Source organism: Chenopodium album, chromosome 3 (assembly GCF_948465745.1).
Source record: "Chenopodium album chromosome 3, dcCheAlbu1.1, whole genome shotgun sequence".
Taxonomy (NCBI): Eukaryota; Viridiplantae; Streptophyta; class Magnoliopsida; order Caryophyllales; family Amaranthaceae; genus Chenopodium; species Chenopodium album.
The window spans coordinates 84,792,666-84,811,614 of NC_137836.1; the positions used below are offsets into that span (position 1 = coordinate 84,792,666).

At 32.7% G+C, this 18,949-nt stretch overlaps 1 protein-coding gene across 3 annotated transcripts; it reads right to left on the reverse strand.

Annotated features, from left to right (window-relative positions):
• Window positions 1-6,665: 6,665 nt before the first annotated feature.
• LOC145624689 (serine/threonine-protein kinase TOUSLED-like) lies at window positions 6,666-18,570 on the reverse strand. 3 transcript variants are annotated; one of them, XM_081677777.1, is made up of 17 exons: window positions 17,836-18,570; window positions 16,194-16,280; window positions 15,726-15,761; window positions 15,145-15,351; window positions 14,885-14,935; window positions 14,471-14,578; window positions 14,340-14,384; window positions 14,090-14,202; window positions 11,118-11,184; window positions 10,933-10,999; window positions 9,739-9,836; window positions 9,486-9,665; window positions 9,101-9,311; window positions 8,732-8,996; window positions 7,873-7,927; window positions 7,472-7,633; window positions 6,666-7,026 (listed from the first exon to the last, which is right to left on the reverse strand). In XM_081677777.1, the coding sequence occupies exons 1-17, from the start codon at window positions 18,073-18,075 to the stop codon at window positions 6,931-6,933; spliced, it is 2,088 nt and encodes a 695-aa protein (XP_081533903.1). In that variant the 5' UTR covers window positions 18,076-18,570; the 3' UTR covers window positions 6,666-6,930. The 3 variants fall into 3 exon arrangements, with proteins under 3 accessions (XP_081533903.1, XP_081533905.1, XP_081533906.1); XM_081677779.1 differs by lacking the exon at window positions 15,726-15,761; XM_081677780.1 differs by lacking the exon at window positions 15,726-15,761 and having other exon boundaries at window positions 15,145-15,343; window positions 17,836-17,872.
• Window positions 18,571-18,949: the final 379 nt, after the last annotated feature.

The window sequence follows — 18,949 nt, forward strand, 5'->3', positions numbered from 1 at the left end:
TACTTCTACAGTTGTACATAGTACCTTTTTATTAATAACGGTACATCTTACATACAAGTTATAAGTACCTTTTCAATAGTGCATAATACTTCAATTCATATAATGAAATTCACTATAATATAACATGATGTGCAAGAAAGTATGAAGCAAATTAGTGAATTATAACATTTTTTTCATTATTATCGGATGTTTACATCATATTGATGAGTAATGACCATAAGTCGCTTGAATAAGACTATATAAGAAACCTCGGCAGGCTTGTAAACATGAAACCACGAAGGACAAAAGCTCCATGCATCATTCATCTAATTCGAGAGGCTTGAAATATTTCCTGTCGATAAGATATGTTCCAATGCTCAAACGTATAGCCCATACATCCATAGGTTTCCTAGAAATAATCCTGTCATATAACATAATTTTTTTTTGCATGATTATTTCATATTGGAATTATATCAAGAAACTACAAAAAGAATACATTAACTAATAATACACGTCCATTCAAAAAAAAAAAACTAATAATACACGTAAATTTCAGTCAAGTGTTATGTCAAAGTGGCAAATAGGCCACAATTTTCACAATAAATCCCGATTAATAAAAAATAAAAATAAAAATTTGAATTTTTAAAGTATAGAAATCATATTTCACAAAATTCCTAGCAATATACTAGTATTTTTGTGCCTTTTATTATATCATTGTGTTAATAAACACGAATAACTACCAATCACTACTATCCGTATAATTTTTTTAAGGGACTCTAATAAGTATCAAAATTTCACTTTGTATTGTTTTGCTTCGCATCATCGTGTATAATATATATCCCGTACATTAACATAGGTATGCTTTAGTTTCACAAAATTCGTAGCAATATAATTTTGTGCTTTTTATTAAAGACGGAGTAGGAATTTTTACCTTCCAACATCGCCGGTGTTAACTAAGCCAGTATTGAGTCTAAGGCAAGGAACAGAAGCAGCAGTTTTGATCATTTGAGGAGCCTCAGTAATGATAACTGGAGAACCTACGCTCAATTTAGACGCATCTTTCTTTGTAGTCTCTTTAGGGAATGATTGTTCATTCAGCTCACACTTGGACGCAAAGCCATCGGTTCGGGTTCGGGTTCGGGTTCGAGTTTGAATTCTGATTATAGGTTGTAGATAAGTCACCGTTGAAGATATTTGAGGACATGGGAGTGGCTTACATTTGATGGAGGATAAAGAGAGTGACATTGGTGAGCACAAATTTTACTCTTAGAAGAATAGTTTACGGAGAGAAGGAAAGAAATAACAAAAAGTTTTGTGTGGCTCTTGTGAAATTTTGATGATGTTGGGACCTTTTGTCTTATTAGAAAATGTCAAAATCATGGATTGATTCAAAGTAATTCATAAAAGTTTAGGATAGGAATATGATATTTATTTGTTAGTTAGAAATCCTAGAATCCATTTCCTAAGAGCAACTACAATGATTGACTAATTCATATAATAGCTTGTTAAGTTGTTATGTCAAATCATCTTTGTAAGCTACAACAATTCTAGCTATTTGTTGCTCCAATGGTTAACCTAGTTATAAATTAATTTATTTTTAAATTTAAAATATTTTTTATCTAATAAATATCTACCAAGCTAATTAGCTCTACAAAGCTAATTTGCTTGCCAAAGCTAATCAGTAAGATGTGCAACAATGGTATAGCTATTAGTTTAAGAGTTTTAATATTTGCAAGTTAGTCCCTTTTTTCAACAATTGGAGTTGCTCTAAGTATTAGCACAGTAAGAGCAACTCCAATGGCAAGCTAATTGTCAAATTAGCTTGCCATGCCACCTAAGATTGCAAAGCTATTATTCCTGCCAGCTAATTCATACCACAATAGTTAGGCTAATTAATATTTAGATTTTTCAGCTTTATTTTTTAAATAATTAGTATTTAATTAGTGACAATTAATTTCTAAGCTAATTAGCTTAGCTAAGCTAATTTGCTTGACATTAGCTTGACCTATTGAATATACTCCAATGGTTGGGCTATTAGCTTGAAAATTATTAAAATTGCAAGCTAGTCCTTGAAAGCAACCATTGGAGTTGCTCTAAGCATGTTTAGTGGACCATGATCCCATTAGTATTTCCTTTATTTTAGCTTGAGTTGGTTTGTTTGTTGTCTATATTAATGCTTCTTTCATACTTATATTGAATTAGTGCAATATAATGAAATATCTTTTTTCTTACGAAATTCTATAGAATACAATTCCTCAATGTGATTAAGCAAAATCAATGTTGGCAAATTTTCTTTTTTGGTGTACAAACAAGAAGTGATTAAAAAAAAAAAAAAAAAAAAAAGTAATTAATTTTTCCATACTTGTATGTTAAGGCATCACAAAAAAAATTGCAATTTTTTTTTAAAAAATATATACATAGGAACATTGATTTAATAATATCAATTTTAGTCGATTTTATTTTAATAACCCCAATTTTTTTTTGTTATTCAACAAATATTATTATTGTAAATAAATTATTTTAGATGCACTGAAACTAATTTTAGTGATTCCTAAAAAAAAAAAAAAAAAAAAAAAAAAAAAAAAAAAAAAAAAAACTAATTTTAGTGACAATTGGTCTGGTATGGACCCGGTCTACAATAAATTATTGTATACCCAAAATTTGACACTTTCAAATAATATAATCCCATTCTGGATGATATAATCACTTTTTTAGACAATATAGTTATCTTTTTGTGAGTCATATTTTGAATTATATAATCTCATATTAAACCATTTAATGGGATTATATAATTATCTTTAGGATGATAAATTTAAAAATCATCTTTTGAATGATGTAATTTACCATTCCATACTTTTTATAATGATAAATTTACTTTTTGAGTGATACATTTACATAACAGTTTCAGAATGATATAATCACTTTTGTACTAATATAATCACATTTCGTATGATATAATTACATTCGTATGGTATACTAGAAGGTTGGGTCTACAATAAGTTATTGTAGACCGGGTCTATTCTAGTCTTTACCCGAAACCTCCTATTATATCCGTTCATTAAATTTATTGATTTTTATTGATTAAAACTTTACATATTTTAATAAGCTTAACTTAGTTTCAATATCTTGTCAAAAAAGAAAAACCTAGTTTTAATAAAATGAAATTAATATTAATGAACTTAAATTATTTTGACGGAATATTATTTGAATGGTGAAAAGATAAATTGAACAAGGCCTAATTCTTCAAAAAAATTGAGAAAATGCATGAGACCTAAACTAAAGCTAGTTAATTTCATCTCATTATACAGCCCAAATATAAACTTATTACTTTTATATTTTTAGAGTTGCTAAACAATGCTCACATTTTACGTACTAACGTCTTATTTTAAATGAATTACAATATTGTTACGTCTCACATTTAACTTTAATCAAAACCCGCCAACATTAAATTATTTCTAAAAAAAAAAAAAAAACCAATAGAATAGTAATCTCTCTGTTTTTACATACTTGTTCCATTTCTCCATGCGCGGAATATTAGGAGAAATTGGATAAGTAATAAACGGAGGTAATGACTTATGAGGTAGGTGGAAGAATAAAAAAATGTAACAAAATAAAAGTAGTTGAGAGATTTGAAGGAGTGAATATGAAATTAATAAAGTATGGTTTATGTTGGGTCTACTAGTTGAGAAAAACGAATTAAATATTGTAAAAAAATTTCTAAATAAGGAAATTGAGCAAGTATTTAAAAACGGCCAAAAACGTAAAGTGGAGCAAGTATTTAAAATTGTAGAGAGTAAGCACTAGACATACCTTAAAAAAAAAAAACATATAAACAATGAACATACATTAAATGGTAAACCACAACCTTTAATAAAACCCGACGAACATAATAATCAAAATCAGAGTAAGCACTAGACATACCTTTTACAAAAATTAAAATAACTCATGTAAACTTTGAACATACATAACAAATTTAAACCACGACCATTTATTTATCAAAATTAAACCTGCCAAAAAAAAAAAAAAAAATTAAAATGAAACAAATAGAGTAATAAGGAGTAAGTACTAGACATGCTTTAAAAAAGAGTCATGTAAACTAGTGTATGATGTAGAACAAGTTCCTATTAAAAGTTATTGGTCAACGATTTATCGAATCCAAAAATTGTGTGCTGCTAAAGGTGAGGTAGATATTGAAAACGATACTACACATACCATATCAGTTACAGTGGTGGGCCACTGTCAGGTATTCACCATTCATTTTACAAGTAGTTATAATGGTTTTAATTAAATCTTATGTTATTGAGTTGTGAGATAGACAATTACTTGTATGAGCCAAGGAGTAGTAATAGATGGAAACAAAAGAAAGAGGCGAAATATGTCGTCGAAGGTGTAACAGGTTTGGAAAAAGGTTTTACCGGAATATATACTAATTAACCTAAAAAACGGATTGTTTGGGGCGAAAATTAAGTTTGGATATCACGTATTATTTTGCGCAGTATTATTCATGTTTTAGACAATGTTATATAAAATCTTTTTTATTATATACTAACTTAAGCCTCGTACCCTGTACGGTAAGTTCAATTTTATTTTTAAAAAATTAATTCTATTTAGTAAATAAAGTTTGATACAATATACACATCAATATATTGAAAAATATGTTGTAATAATCTATATTAAAAGGCAAAGAAAAATATATATATATATATATATATAACATTTAGTGTTATAAGGGTTAGTGACACTATGTTAAAATCATTTATAATCAAATTTTTTTTTTTTTTTTTTGAAAAAATCTAATAATTATTTGTTTAAAAGAAAAATAAAAAGAGTTAGAATAATATTTAAAATGTGTATGGAAAAATTAAGAACACTATATATATACAAAATATTTACGATTTTCATTAAAATGGAATATAAATTTAGAGGGAAAACACAACACCAAAATGTTTTATTATTAATTTATTGATTGTTTACGCATTATTTTTTTTAATTTTTGATAAAACTAATAATAATACACAATATAAAAAACTTTATATGGTATTGTCTAAAATAAGAAATAGTTGGTGTTATTTTTCAAATTTTCCATAAATTAAACTTGTATGATAATGAGTCAATTGTATATTTCTACGTAATTTGTTAATACATAAATAATTTAAATATAATTTTTTTTCATGTTGATTGATTTACTTATTATCACGTGGTTGTCCTTCGTTTTGTTTTGTCGGAATATAATAAACTATTCTGATCACGATGGTAGAAAATATACCCTTGTATATTATTTACATGTTTGGAAACTTTGAGAGTTTTGAATTGGATATTTTGTTATTGACGTCCAAGGTAGATAATTATCTATATGCAATCAACTCAAAAAATATTTGGCAGGAAATTAAATGGGCTAAAATATTGAAGGCGCATTATTACTTGAATGATAATTTGATGGATCTTATAGACGTGTTCCGGAAGAGTTTACTGGGTCAAACATTAGTTCTGAACTCAGTAAATTAATGTATGCAATGATCGGGTTGCATAAGAATATAAATAAAATCTCGAATTTCACATGTAATCGTGTAAACGTGTTTTGGAATATTCTTTTATTTATAAGATGTTTAGAGAAACCATTTTATATGCACGAAATGTGTATTTTATCCAAACCTAAACATGTTTGGGGTGTAGTTCACAAAGAGTGTTATAATTTGTAGAAAATAATTAGAAAAGAGTAAAAAGGTTTACAATATATTTAAACAAAATACCAACTAAACTAAGGAGAAATAACTAAATATATTGTATCTGAGAAAATTTATATGAAAATAATAGGTTCTAACTTAAACAAAATAACAAATCAAACTATATTGAAACGGAGAGAATGTGAATGGATGTAGGCATGTAGCTATATTCTAATCATTTCTTTCCGATTAAAGCAAAGTCTTATGCATTTTTCATGCAATTCACGACCGAGGTAGTATGGATTGATCCATACTAGTTAATTGCAGCACTTAACAAACATGATTTAGCACAGAAGTTTAGTAATAATTATCTAGTGCCAATAAAAATTAAAGCTTCAAATAATAGAGGTAGTATATCTTATATATCAAGAAAATACAAATTTATTTTCATGATAAATTTGTAGCCTTTATCTAAGAGTATAATTGTCCATTCGCATAGAGAAGTATGGATACGTTTGTAATTTTAATAATTAACACTATTAAGCTTGAGGAAAACCGTTAATGGCGAAAATTTACTTCGATAGCTTCACTAGGAATTTCATAAAATTCAATTATAGAAATTTAAGCTTAGGGGGAACCTTCAATGGAGGAAAATGTCACCCCTATCCTTTGGAATTGACCTTGCCCTTATTTCTCCATTTTTCCTTAAGGTTTTCTTTTGGTTCGACAACAAAGCCGTTGGAAATGGTGGTCGGCATTTAGGTGTAGGGTGAGTGATCGAGGATGAAGAAGGTGGGAGGTGAAGGAAAGCTTTGAATCCTTCAATGGCAGACCGGTGTGAATTGGGGGAGGAAGAAGATGAAGGAGTTAACGCAGTCCATTTAATTTTAAAGCTTATAAAAAAAAAATTAACACTTTAGCACACTTTCCAACTCGATATATTTACTGTAATGCCACTAGATAAATGCCCCATGTTTATCATCAAGATAAATGAGAGCTCCCCAAACTTGCTATAGACAAACATAAAGCCACCAACATCATTAGAAATAAACAGACTTCCACTGTTCCACATTTACAAATATCAATATAAGTTTCACTTTAGGTAACTATTACTAAACATCTTTTGAAGTACCAAAAAATATGCTAAATAATGAAGGCTTGCGCATTCTCAACTTCTATGCACAATCTATACAAAAAAGCCTTCAGCCGTTTAGATGTCTGAAATATAGTATTCGACAGAAAAACTCTCTTTTGGCCACATCCTCCACAACTTTCTTGGTTATAACAATTACTTCTTTGCATATGTTAAATACGGATCCAAAGCGATACTCAATACATCGGGCCTCTCAGCTTGATTGTAGGTTAAACAACGACGTATCAATTCCTACAGATCAAGAGAAAGAGACAGCGGTTATGCTCATTGTTCAAAACAGAAATATTTTCACAGATCAGTAAATAACACCCCTAATAACTAAAGAAAGTAGGATGAAATTATCTCACGCTAAGATTAATCAAAGCCACTAAAAGTTACCCTTCTATAAGTAAGAAACCACTCCAAAAATAGAAAAAGTCACTCCAGTCTCGCAATATGTAGTTAGACTGTTATATAACCACTTTGCCTAATGACCCACCCACAGAAGGGAAGGGAAATTAACAGCCCACACTAACGTAAACATTTTACTGGTAACTTGGAATGTCAGAAATAGACTTGACTGCTTGAGAATAAGACAGAAATAAAAAGATCTATGACAGACATGGAATGGCAGGTTGTTACACACACAACATTTCAAATCCAATGGGATCATTGCTTGAAAAAGATGTGGCCTTACTTTTGCCTCGCTCGAGACACTAGGTCTAGTAGGGAAGTCCACCTTTCTTGCTTTAATAATGGTATCCTCCCGTAAAATTCGTTCCTGACTTTGATCATGGCCAAAAGGACGTCTTCCAAAAAGCATTTGGTAAAACAGAACACCGGCTGACCAAACATCTACCTGTTTCAAAGCATTGGAGTCAGAAAATGGCCAGATGAACATTTTCCCAAAAAAAAAAAAAAAAAAGGACAATTGAGTATTTAGTGCAGACGACCATAGTAACACCCATAATTTGCACCCAATGAGCAGCAGTTAAGAAGCAAGCCGCAAAAGTCCAATAGTCCATGATACCATATGGATTTGACTAAAGAGATTATATAGCTTAAATCTACAATTGAACACATCAAAGACAGGCATACCTTTGAGGATATGAGTGGTATCTTGTTAAGCTCAAAGCACTCAGGCGGCAGATACCTGAGCAAATAATAAATAAAATAAAAGTATAAAAATTTTGCTTCCTGACAAATGAAAGTTACCTTAATTAAAAATTAAAAAATGAAATACTACCCTCTGCATTTAGAGATCAGCACCGATTCCCTAGTTGCATGTATATATGCTACTCATGGGTATCACTGCTTTCAGACCATGAGACCATTGGACTGACCAAATTCTAGCAACAATGTAGACACTCACATACCAGGGAATGGGAATATCATGCACAAGTTAAATACCATTTGAAGAGCCTCAATAAGTTCAAGTTTAGTAAACATAAAACATTTAATAACTTGATTTTTGTAATTTATTTAAGATCAAGAAGAGTTCACAACTATACAAAAGCCAATTTAAAAAATCATTAATGTTGAAAATTATTACAGTTACAGATCATTTTTGTAGGGGATTTTTTTTTTTTTTTTTTTTTGACAAAGATTTCATAACGAAAGGCATAAATTACTTTTTATAAGAGCTAAACAAACCTACATTACAACCAAAAACATCAAACCACACGCATAATTTTGTAGTTAAAATAATGCAATTGCAATTCATAGATGCTAGATCAGTATAAACTACTGTTAACCTATGTAGCAAACTCACATACAATCAATTTGAAAGCTTAAACATAGCAAAGAAGAAGATTGTCATAACTCCATAAACACGAGAAGAGAAAAGCACTTAGAACACACATTTCATTACGTCAGTTGTATTATTGTTCAATCTTATTATAGAGAACCCACATCCATGATATTTTAGACAAAATGTATTATATCCAACATGGCTCACCAATAGGTACCCGCTCCTTGGGAAGTAAGCTCCATGCCCTGCGATCCAACATCATTTTCAACTATTTTACTCAGACCAAAGTCTGTCAATTTGGCAACTCCAAGCTCATCAAAAAGAACATTGCCAGGCTTCAAATCATAATGAATGATCTTTTGTGCTCTCTTGTTCAAGTAAACAAGACCTTGGAATATCTGCACGATGATTATTCTTGCTTCCTTTTCTGGTAATACTGGTGTTATCTTAAGAATAGCATCTAGATCTTTGCCTGAAAAAAGGTGTGTCATTTTTAAAAAGAAAATAAAGATTTAAAGCTTGAATTGAAGAAAAGAATACTTGTACTAATTCAAAGCAGAAGTCACATTAGTTTACCAGAACAAAACTCCAAGACAGTGCAGAATGTATTCTGATCAATCTCAAAGGTATCCCAAAGACGAACAATGTTATTATGTACCAAAGTCTTGTGAATGTTGTACTCCCGAATAGCATGCCTGATGTAGCTTTGCTTCTTTTCTTCACTCCATTGGGCATTCAGACCATGAAGCTTACAAGCCACGTACCGATGATCTACCAAATCAAAAGCCTGCCGGAAATTTCTTACTTCAAATCACTGCAAAAAGTTATATGCTCACATTGCCCATAGAGGCAAAGAATGAAAAACAAAAGAAAGAAATTTCCGTATTTTTCCCTTAGAAGACTATCATGAAATGCAATGCAGGTGACAATTCTGTACTTCTGTTATTATCAAGATACAAACCTTGTAAACCTCACTGAATCCCCCTTTGCCTAAGAGATTCAAAAGGGCATATCGACGATTTAGGATCGGAAAATTGTTGAAACGAGAACCATCCTCATCTCTTATGCGCTTCATCTCACGTATAAGCCTACCCTTATCCAACTCATAACGGTCCCTCTCCCGCAATACCACTTCTTCCTCCTTCAGACAAACATAGAGTAAGCTGCAACTGTAAAATCCAGAAACTTTAAAGATTAAAATGTAGGAGAAGTACCCTCTTGATACTTGCTAGACGAGATTTATAGATTTCATCCTGAATAAAATAGTCTTCCTCTTGGGTACCCGACTCCAAGTCACCTCCGTCACTCTTATCTGCACGAAACATTAGACACCCAAAAGACTGATAAGCAATTAAAAAAAAAAAAAAAAACGTGACAGTTATAAATTTTGTTTCATCATTAAACTTTACATTCACAAATTTCGATGTGTAGGAATACTGTCAGAGCAGGAATGTGGGAAGGGAAAAATAAAGCTAAGACCCAGGGGCTTGACCACGTGGAAATTTGACATTAATGCCTAAGCGGTAAGTACACCATATAATTCAACCATGGTTAACAATGAAATAACAAGAATTAACTATTTATACAAAAGCCTGCTGATGAACATTATAGCAACAAATTCTCAAAATGAGTAACTGGAAGACAGGAAGAGTTGTCAGCGGAAGCAGCAATTCTTTTTTATTTTATTTTTTTAAAAAGCACTTCAAACCGATAAAAGCCTCCCATTTAATTTCACGTGAAGTTACAAAAAGTCAACTAATGTTAAGTCTAGGACAACAGGCCTATCAGGCAGATCAATTCATCTGATAGACCAACTGAAGTCTTGCTTGAGTGACAGAAGTTGACATCAAGCGACTAAAGTCACATTATTGATTAACTAGTACATCTAACTGAGTGACAATAGGTCATCCAATTGAGTTCTGATATCAATTAATTGCAGATTTTTTTAAGTATAAAAAGTTACTGGCCCAGCTATTTATTGCAGTAAATATTTCTTCCACGGACACCTAGACCTAATTGTCACACGTGCCATTTTTAGATAAAATTTTATAAAGAAGGGTAATTACGTATGCAGCCCTCGAGGCTGTATAACCACTTGGCCTGTATATAAGCATCTAACTTCCAGTTTTGCTAGAAGTAAATAATATGTGATTTAACCTAAATATATGTTACTTCTGACTTCTTAATTGCATCCTTAAGGGCTGTATATATTATTTTCCTATACATAAAATTCCACTTTGGACCAATCCAAATTGCCATTTACTAAACAAAAAGACAAAGAGATTGCATATCATATTGTTTTGACATATATACAAAAGCTTTATTACTCTTAGACTATCATTATGGAACCCATTATTGAGCGGGATAAAGGACTAAAAAATCATTACTCGAATAAAATAAATCTATACCAGATTGCCGTTTTCTCAATAATTTCCGTTGCCTCTCAACTGTTTCCTTTGCCTCCAACAATTGTTTCTAAAAGAAATTCAGCATTAGTATATTGTGAAAAAAAAAATGGAGCAAACAATATTCCAGCCAAAATGAGGCACGGCGAAATAAAGGTTGCCAATGGAAGAACTTTCACAGCACTTACAAGGTGAGAAGTGATGTCCTTTAGTGCCTGCCCATCCTCCCATGTCTCAGATATTACAGTTCCTGCCCTGTAAAGATAAAGAACGAACAAAATTACTAATAGTTGAGGACACTGTATACTGCCTTTGAAGTTAAAGGGAAAGTTTTATCAGCCAGCTTTGTTATATGGGTCATAAATTTTAGAAGGATCATATTAAAAAAGATGGAAATAGCAGAGGCACATATGTTGGAATGGAAGTGTGGGAACGAGGGATGAGCATAATAATAAGGCACCTGATATCCGACCCAAAACCAATTAGGAACCGGCGGGTCCAGAGTCCAGACCCGGAATTGGACCCGTGAGAACCAGTTCCAAATCCTTCAAAATCCAAAACTTGGGACTCGGTTTTATCTAGCACCAATTCCAAATCTTGGAATTTTGGATCCGGTACCCTCTACTCCGCTAGGTACCGGTACTAATGTGAAAAACTAGAAATAATATATTAAAGTTGCATCTACACACAGCCCACATATCAAACTATAATTAAACCTACCCCGCCTACAATAATACACACCCGTAAACAACCTCACAATTCATTCATTTTTACTTGAATACCAACTCACAAGTCAGATATAAGCATCTCATTTTCAATATAGGCTTACAGCTTACTATTTTTTTTCTTTGCATTTTCGTCTTTACTCATTTATTTGTATGGAGATTTGTATTTTAGTTTTTACCTTTTTCGTTTAGATCCAGACCGGGCTCTCGAAAGCTCATGTGACCGGAGGTGAGAAGATATGGGATTGAAAAGCGCATGTTAATAATCACCACGTGGCCCTTATGCCCCGAGTGCTCAGCTTCGCTCCAGAAGTGGAACTAACTGGAAGGTCAGTATGGGAAGTCTCTTCGGCTACCTTTCTTCTTGATAAGCCAATAATGTTTTATTTAGTTTATCATTTCTTTTAAACTAAGGGAGCTAACACGCGCGATGCGCGCACATAGCTAGTCTTATCTAGAAGCTTTTTTGGCTTGGTCTAATCACAAATTTAGTTGTTGGCAGAATTAATGACAAAAAATATGTAAACAACTATGTTTATGGGTATGAATGTCCAAGACAACTAAAATTAATGCATGAGAGCAAATAAGTACATAATTAAATATTTTAGAGGGTATAATTGTCCAAACACTATTCATTAAAAAACTTGTACATATTAATGAGGGTATATATGTAAATACACATTTTAAACGGTATAATTGGCATTACCCTATAAGAGTGCTAATCTTGAGCTGATTTGAACTTTGGAGAATTAAGGGTATTCTTTTTTAGTATTCATCCATGGTGGTGGTGCGCTTTGTGTCGTTTAGAAGGGAGTGTGGAAAGAGGATGATATGACAGGTTTTCAGTGGGAGGGTGAGAGAGGTGGTGTGATGAAAATCGGTGGTGGAGCAGGTGTTTATTTAATAACTTGGTCAATGAAATTGAACTGGGTACCAGTTTACCCGAACCGGTTCCAATTCCCAAAAACCGGTTTTGACCAATTCATGGTGCTTGATTCTGCTCACCCCTGGTGGGAACACATCAAAAAACAGAATTTGAAATGAAGATAACAGGAGGAATGTTGAGCAGCATACATAGAGGATAAGTAAAGGAAAACCGATTGTTAGTTTGGGCAGACAATCAGAAGATCAGAAGGCGCACCAGTAAAGTAAGTAGAGGGCTAGGATCAAGGGGATTTCAAAAGCGGCAGAGGAAGACCAAAGGTAACTTGGAAGGAGGGAGTTAAGAAGGAAATGAAAAACTTGGGTTAGCAAAAGCATACAACATTGGCTAGAAAGGAATGGAAGGAGAGAATCATGATTGACAAGTATAGAAGATAATATCTTGGTTCAGTTAACCAACCCTATCTTTGGAATTAACGCTCGGATTGGTGTTCTATGATGCTGTATGCAAGCATCCCTATAACCAACACAGAGCTAGGCCGCTAGCATCATCCACACAAGAATAGAACAAGTTCAAGCATGTATAAGATATTCAATGGATAAAATTTTCCATATCCTATTCCAGCAAGACGTCTATGCACTGCCATTAATTTAGTCAAAGTACATTTTCCCATAACAAACTGTCAGAGCCGATCTCTTCCTTAATCTAATGCATGAGTGTGATTAAATCCCAGACAAAGTCTATAATGCATCGGGAATTTACTGTACAGTCTAGTTCTTCCAGGGATTCATCCACTGCGAGCAATCTTAATGGTGCAAATATCACTCCTCTTACTTTATGGGAAGAGGTTAGGACTTAGGACCAGAAGACATCAGTAATTACAAAATTTTACTATTGCATAAGGTCAATCAATATTCTTGAACTTTATAGAGCATTTGGAGTCCCTTATCATTACATACAAGTCAAGCAGTGAAAAAAATAATAAATGCCAGCAGGCCATAAAAAACAAAGCATACCCACTATAGTTCCATCCCTAAAAGGCCTAAATTATAAAGGCTTTGACAGGTTATACCTTTTCAATAGGAGATCATGTCAACAAATGCATGTACTTAATGCTCTACAGAACCATAATTAATAAAACCTCAGCTATGGACTCCAACACATTGAATGGAAGGAGCGAAGGACTAGTTTTCAAGGAAATCTATTAAGTAGATCAAACACCTAAAGGAAGAATCAGACACTATTCTTTTAATAACAATATCATTTGCCCTGATCCCAACATGTTAATGGACGAGAGAACATCTCAGTGATAGAGATCTCATTACATGTATCCTAGGCAACTTAACAAGCCAGTTACCCACCAGAATTCATGAACATGATTCAATTTTCATTCTCAAGAACTACATTCAACACTGAACAAATTGCCCTTTAAGAACACAATCATCTTAAACAACAATTGATCAAAAGTGCACACTCATCTACTGATCACTATTCTTCTTGGCACACAGGAGAGGAAATGACATAAGAAAATCTCTTGAAGGTAATTACATACCTTATCACTCCGACATTGCCGAGTCTCAATGAATCTTGGCGCACTTTCATCCTTGCTTCTTCTCTCTCAGCTTTTGAAACAGATATAAGCAAATCTGATATGATTTTTGTCCGCTGCATGAGTAAGCTCATAATATCAAACAAGTAAAGCGACATATTTTAGTTACTCTCAAGTCTTAACTATGTCACAAGAACAAACAGCAAGAAAGCACAATTTAGGCACCAAGGAATGAAGCGTAGGAAGAACAAACCTTTGGCTTCATTATTTCTTCACAGTCTTTGTGCTCTTTGAGCTCCTAATAAATAATGAAAATAAAGCATAAGTTCCTCGCACATAGAAGCAATTTTTTTTAAACTAACATCCATAAACACTATGATTCACCTTTCCTAATTGATGGCATTGATTCTGGTAATTAGAAACCTCTTCGCGTGATTTGCGCAGCTCCTCTTCCAAAGAGGCAACCTTACTTTGCAAGCAAGCTAGATCATCCTATATTTAAAGAACAAAGAATACAAATGAGATACTTCAATGTAAACATCATACCCACAACGCCACAAGGCCACAAGAAATATTATCTTCTCCATAAGGGTTGCCCATGGAAATATGCAGCTCTAATAGTCACATGTTTCTTTCTTCATTTAGTCTCCTATAGGCTATGATTTCTCTGTTTACCTAATTCCTACTCCATTAACTCCCCACCCCCCAATTTTGTTTGCAAGAAATGAGTGCAACGAAGTGGAAGCTGGAAGAGTATAAATAGTTGTCTTCTAGACACAAGTGACCATAAAAACATACCTTGGACTGAGGGCGGTTGCCATTTGCAAAAAACTCTTGACTTCTCATATCCTGCAAATTGACTCAAATTTAGTAGTGAAAAGTGATATAATCCAACACTAAGGTTCAAACATTGAATAAATTAATTAAACCTGATATTAGTAGAATGTTCAAACATTGAAATACTTAATTAAACCATTAGCAGAATGTTCAAACATTGGATTACTTAGTGAAACCTGATATTAGTAGAATGAAGCTATGTGTATGAAGATGTGCCAAACCTTATAATTTGAATTATCCATCTGGCCATTTGCAGATGACACAGCTGATGGTGATGTCTGGGTTTTAGGATGATCATTTGATCTAGAACCACGGCCACGGCCAGTCGGTCCTTGAGGTCTACCGCGACCTTGTTTTTTCTTGTTAGTATCAGCACCAGATTTGTGGGGCATATCTTCCACAGCCTTTGGCTTTCCATTACTGTCAACCTTACACATTCATCAAAGATCTGGTTACACTAAAATACTTCCTTTGTTTTGTTTTAGTTGCAACATTTTCACTTTTCACATTTGCCAATATAATACTTTAATTGTTAACATTTCTAGTTATGCATTTGTAAAAATAAGATTTTAGTAAAGTATGAATTGCAACAAATCTAACAAGATTCTACAAATATAAATCATGAAATGTGATTAAAGTGGAGTATGTGAATAGAACACAATATAGAAGCATTAAATTACATTAGTAATTAGTAATCCCATGACAAGCAATTAATCAACCTAGGTTACAGATTGGTAACAAACAGAAATTTATCATGTTTCAAGAAAAGGTCAATCTAGCACTAAGGCCTAAACATATATACCTTATCTACAGTCAAGAGCCAAACTTGATGCAAAACCTGAAAGTTCATGGCCAAGGAGAAATGAAGATCATAACTTGGCAGAGTATAACCTATAGTGGCATCAACCAAGACTTGGAATTAAAGATTTGGGCTGCATGCAGTTTAAATGTTCTATGATGCAAACTTTTAGAATTTATTTAGTTTTCAAACCAGCTATACAGGGCCCCCAAGCTTTATCACAGACTGATTTGGCCCTACCCCTTTTTAAATCAAGGTGGAAAAGTTCCCAAAATTTTTAACAAATAAATAGCAATCTTTCATCTACATGTCTACTTAATTAACCTAGTTTGTTTCAAGTTTGAAATGCCCACATATAAAAAACAAAAACTATACGTATTACAGGTCTCCTCTTTATCAAATCATTTTTTTTTTAATCTTTTATACAAGACTTCTTAATCAAATCTAAGTACAGTGTAGGAAAAGAACTACCTCGGCATGATCCAAAATAGATTTATTGTCCTCCTGAAGTTTTTGGCGCTTCCGAATGTTTGCCTGTATGAGAAATTCTCCACCACTCTGTAACATAAGAAGGCAAGAATATCCTCCATGAGAAGAGCATAATTTAAATATGTAAGGCAATAAGGCATCGTTTGATGAAAAATAAGTAAGTTAAGCGTTCAAGATTCATGCAACATGCCAACAAGTATCATAACTCAAACAACCCCTACGCAGTCCCGTTCCTACAATCACCACCACCCCCCCCCCCCCCCTCAAAAAAAAAAAAGGAAACAGGTAATAACTTTGGATACAAAAAACTATTGTAGACTTGTAGATCACGTCTTTGACCTAGTTTAGCATCATATTATCCTCACAATTAAAATTATCATAGAGGTGCTCTATCCATCTTTTTCAAGATTAAGAACACAAAACAGCCTTCTATTTCCATCGTTTTTACATTATTCTCTTAAAACACAAAACAGCCTTCTATTTCCATCTTTTTTTATATAAAAGTATCCAACATAAAACATTAGATAAATTAAAGATTGCAGTAAGAAAGCTTACATCTACCAATACCATGGGAAAGCTTTCCTACCGTTTGTTTGACTCATTTTCTATATCGGGGTGTTGCATTAGAGTATGAACCACTTTTATTGTATTCCAATTTGGCAACTGCATATTATCTTACCTCTCAAAATTTACACATTTCCACTTACTGACTCTTTCTTTGATTATATTCACCTACCTTTTTACTCAAATCTCTTATACTTTATATACGATTTTCTTACATCTGTTCACTTTTACCAAAAATTCCTGGGAGCAAATATCAAGGGTCAAAATTTTAGATATATAGGAACTACAAGTAATTTTTATTAAAGGAAGTTTCGGAGTAGTTAGTAAGATGTTGCCAAGGTAACTTCCAGAAGAAAGTTCAGGATCAAGACCAAACATAAGGGAATTGGTTGAGTACTTGAATAGCACAATACGATCACACGAATTCATAACGTTATAGGAATAATCCTATTGTTTTCCCACTAAACAAGCTAACATCCATCAAATTTACAAAGAACCCTCGAAGTATATGACAATTGGTTGGTTGGTTACTTAAATAGTTCTCGAATAAGCAGAAAGTTTCTGAACATCAACAACACCTCAATAAAGCACTTGGCGCATATATATTTCCAGATACTTGTAACTCTTCTACTGGCATGCCCTACAAAACTCATTTCGACAAAACATTTTGACCAACATACATCCCAATTGTATGTACTATGGTTATTTTATACAAACCTTAGTTCTTTATTTTAAAACTCTTTCTCTGATTGGTTAAGCAACAAAGAATACTCCTCATACTTTCAAACTTTCATATTCATATTCATTCAATATAATTACAGATTACTACTAGCAAGAATTGCAACTATCATCAATCCTGCTTATTCCTGTTTCTACATGACAGCACTACCTAATACCTATCCTAACCATAACTCAAAGAACATTTCGTATTTGAGTAAATCACAATTGCATCAAATTAAACTGGCATAAATTCAACTTCGAAACATATATTCATATACAAAACTTTAATATTTCAATCCGATATAATCAACAAAATAACCAGCCAACAATATACACTTACATCTTCATCGGAGTCACTAGAAGTCGATGCCTCAGGTACATTATCAACAGCATCGAACTTCGACGAACCAGCAGAAGGCCAAACAGTTTGGGCAGGTAAGGGCATTGAGCTGGGTCCCGAACCCGAAATCGATCCCTTGCCCACTAAACGAGCTTCAAGCTTAGCAATCTTAGTGGGCAGGGATTGATCAGACTGATTAGATGAGTTTGAAGAGAAATGGATCAACATATCATCTGACATTTTCGATCCAAACAACTCAGAAAGCACCAAGTAAAGTACCAAACAAATTCGACAAAGAATAATGACTAGTAATAATTCAAAGGAGAGAGAAAAACCCTAAAAAAGAGGGTTAACTTCTGCTTATCCTGAGCATAATAAGCAGAAGGAAATTATCCCCAAATAAAATTGGAATTGCAATAGAATCTCAGCATTTATTGAAACCCTAACTCCAGCAATTTGGGGAAATTGTGAAATTGCGAGAAAGCTTAAGCTAGGAGAAACAGTGAAAGGAATTTCACACAGAGTAAAGTATATTATGTAGAAATCAATGAAGAATAAATCGTAATTAGAGAGTGTAGTGAAAGGAAGAAGAAATTGAGCAAATTAGGGTATAATTATAAGAGAAAATTAGGGTTCTAGATGAATTGAAGAAGGGGAGAATCGGAAGAATTTGGGGAAACAAATGAAATGAGGAATTGAGATGCGCTGTGTTTTGGTATTGGAGGGAAAACTGAGAATTATTTTTATTTTCCCTTTTTTTTTTTTTTTTTTTTTTTTTTTTTTTTTTGTTGCGGAAATTGGACTATTGGAGAAAATTTAGGTCTTAAGTCAAATTAAAGGAGGCATGAAATTTTGTAGACGTACACTGGTACACGTACAAGCTTCAAATTTTTCTTTTTTTTTAAAAAAAATGAAAATTTGTCAATAAATTACAACAATTAAAAAAAATTATAATTGCGATCCAAGAGTAATACTAACCTCCTTTTTTTTTTTTTTTTTTTTTTTTTAAAGGGTACTACTAATAACTTGTTAATTGTCATCCGATCGATCATTGGTAGAAAATTGCTATTTTACTTTGTATATTCTTAAGCGAGACAATTATTAACATGGTTTT

Bases quoted from the DNA above. Each gene is read 5' to 3' on its own strand.
- LOC145624689 (XM_081677777.1), bottom strand. From the start codon at position 18,075: ATGTCAGATGATATGTTGATCCATTTCTCTTCAAACTCATCTAATCAG. The intron at 15,762-16,193 runs GTAGTTCTTTTC...ATGAACTTTCAG, and splicing joins CTATTTTGGATCATGCCGAG to GTTTTGCATCAAGTTTGGCT. The intron at 8,997-9,100 runs GTAAACTAATGT...ACCTTTTTTCAG, and splicing joins TGTCTTGGAGTTTTGTTCTG to GCAAAGATCTAGATGCTATT.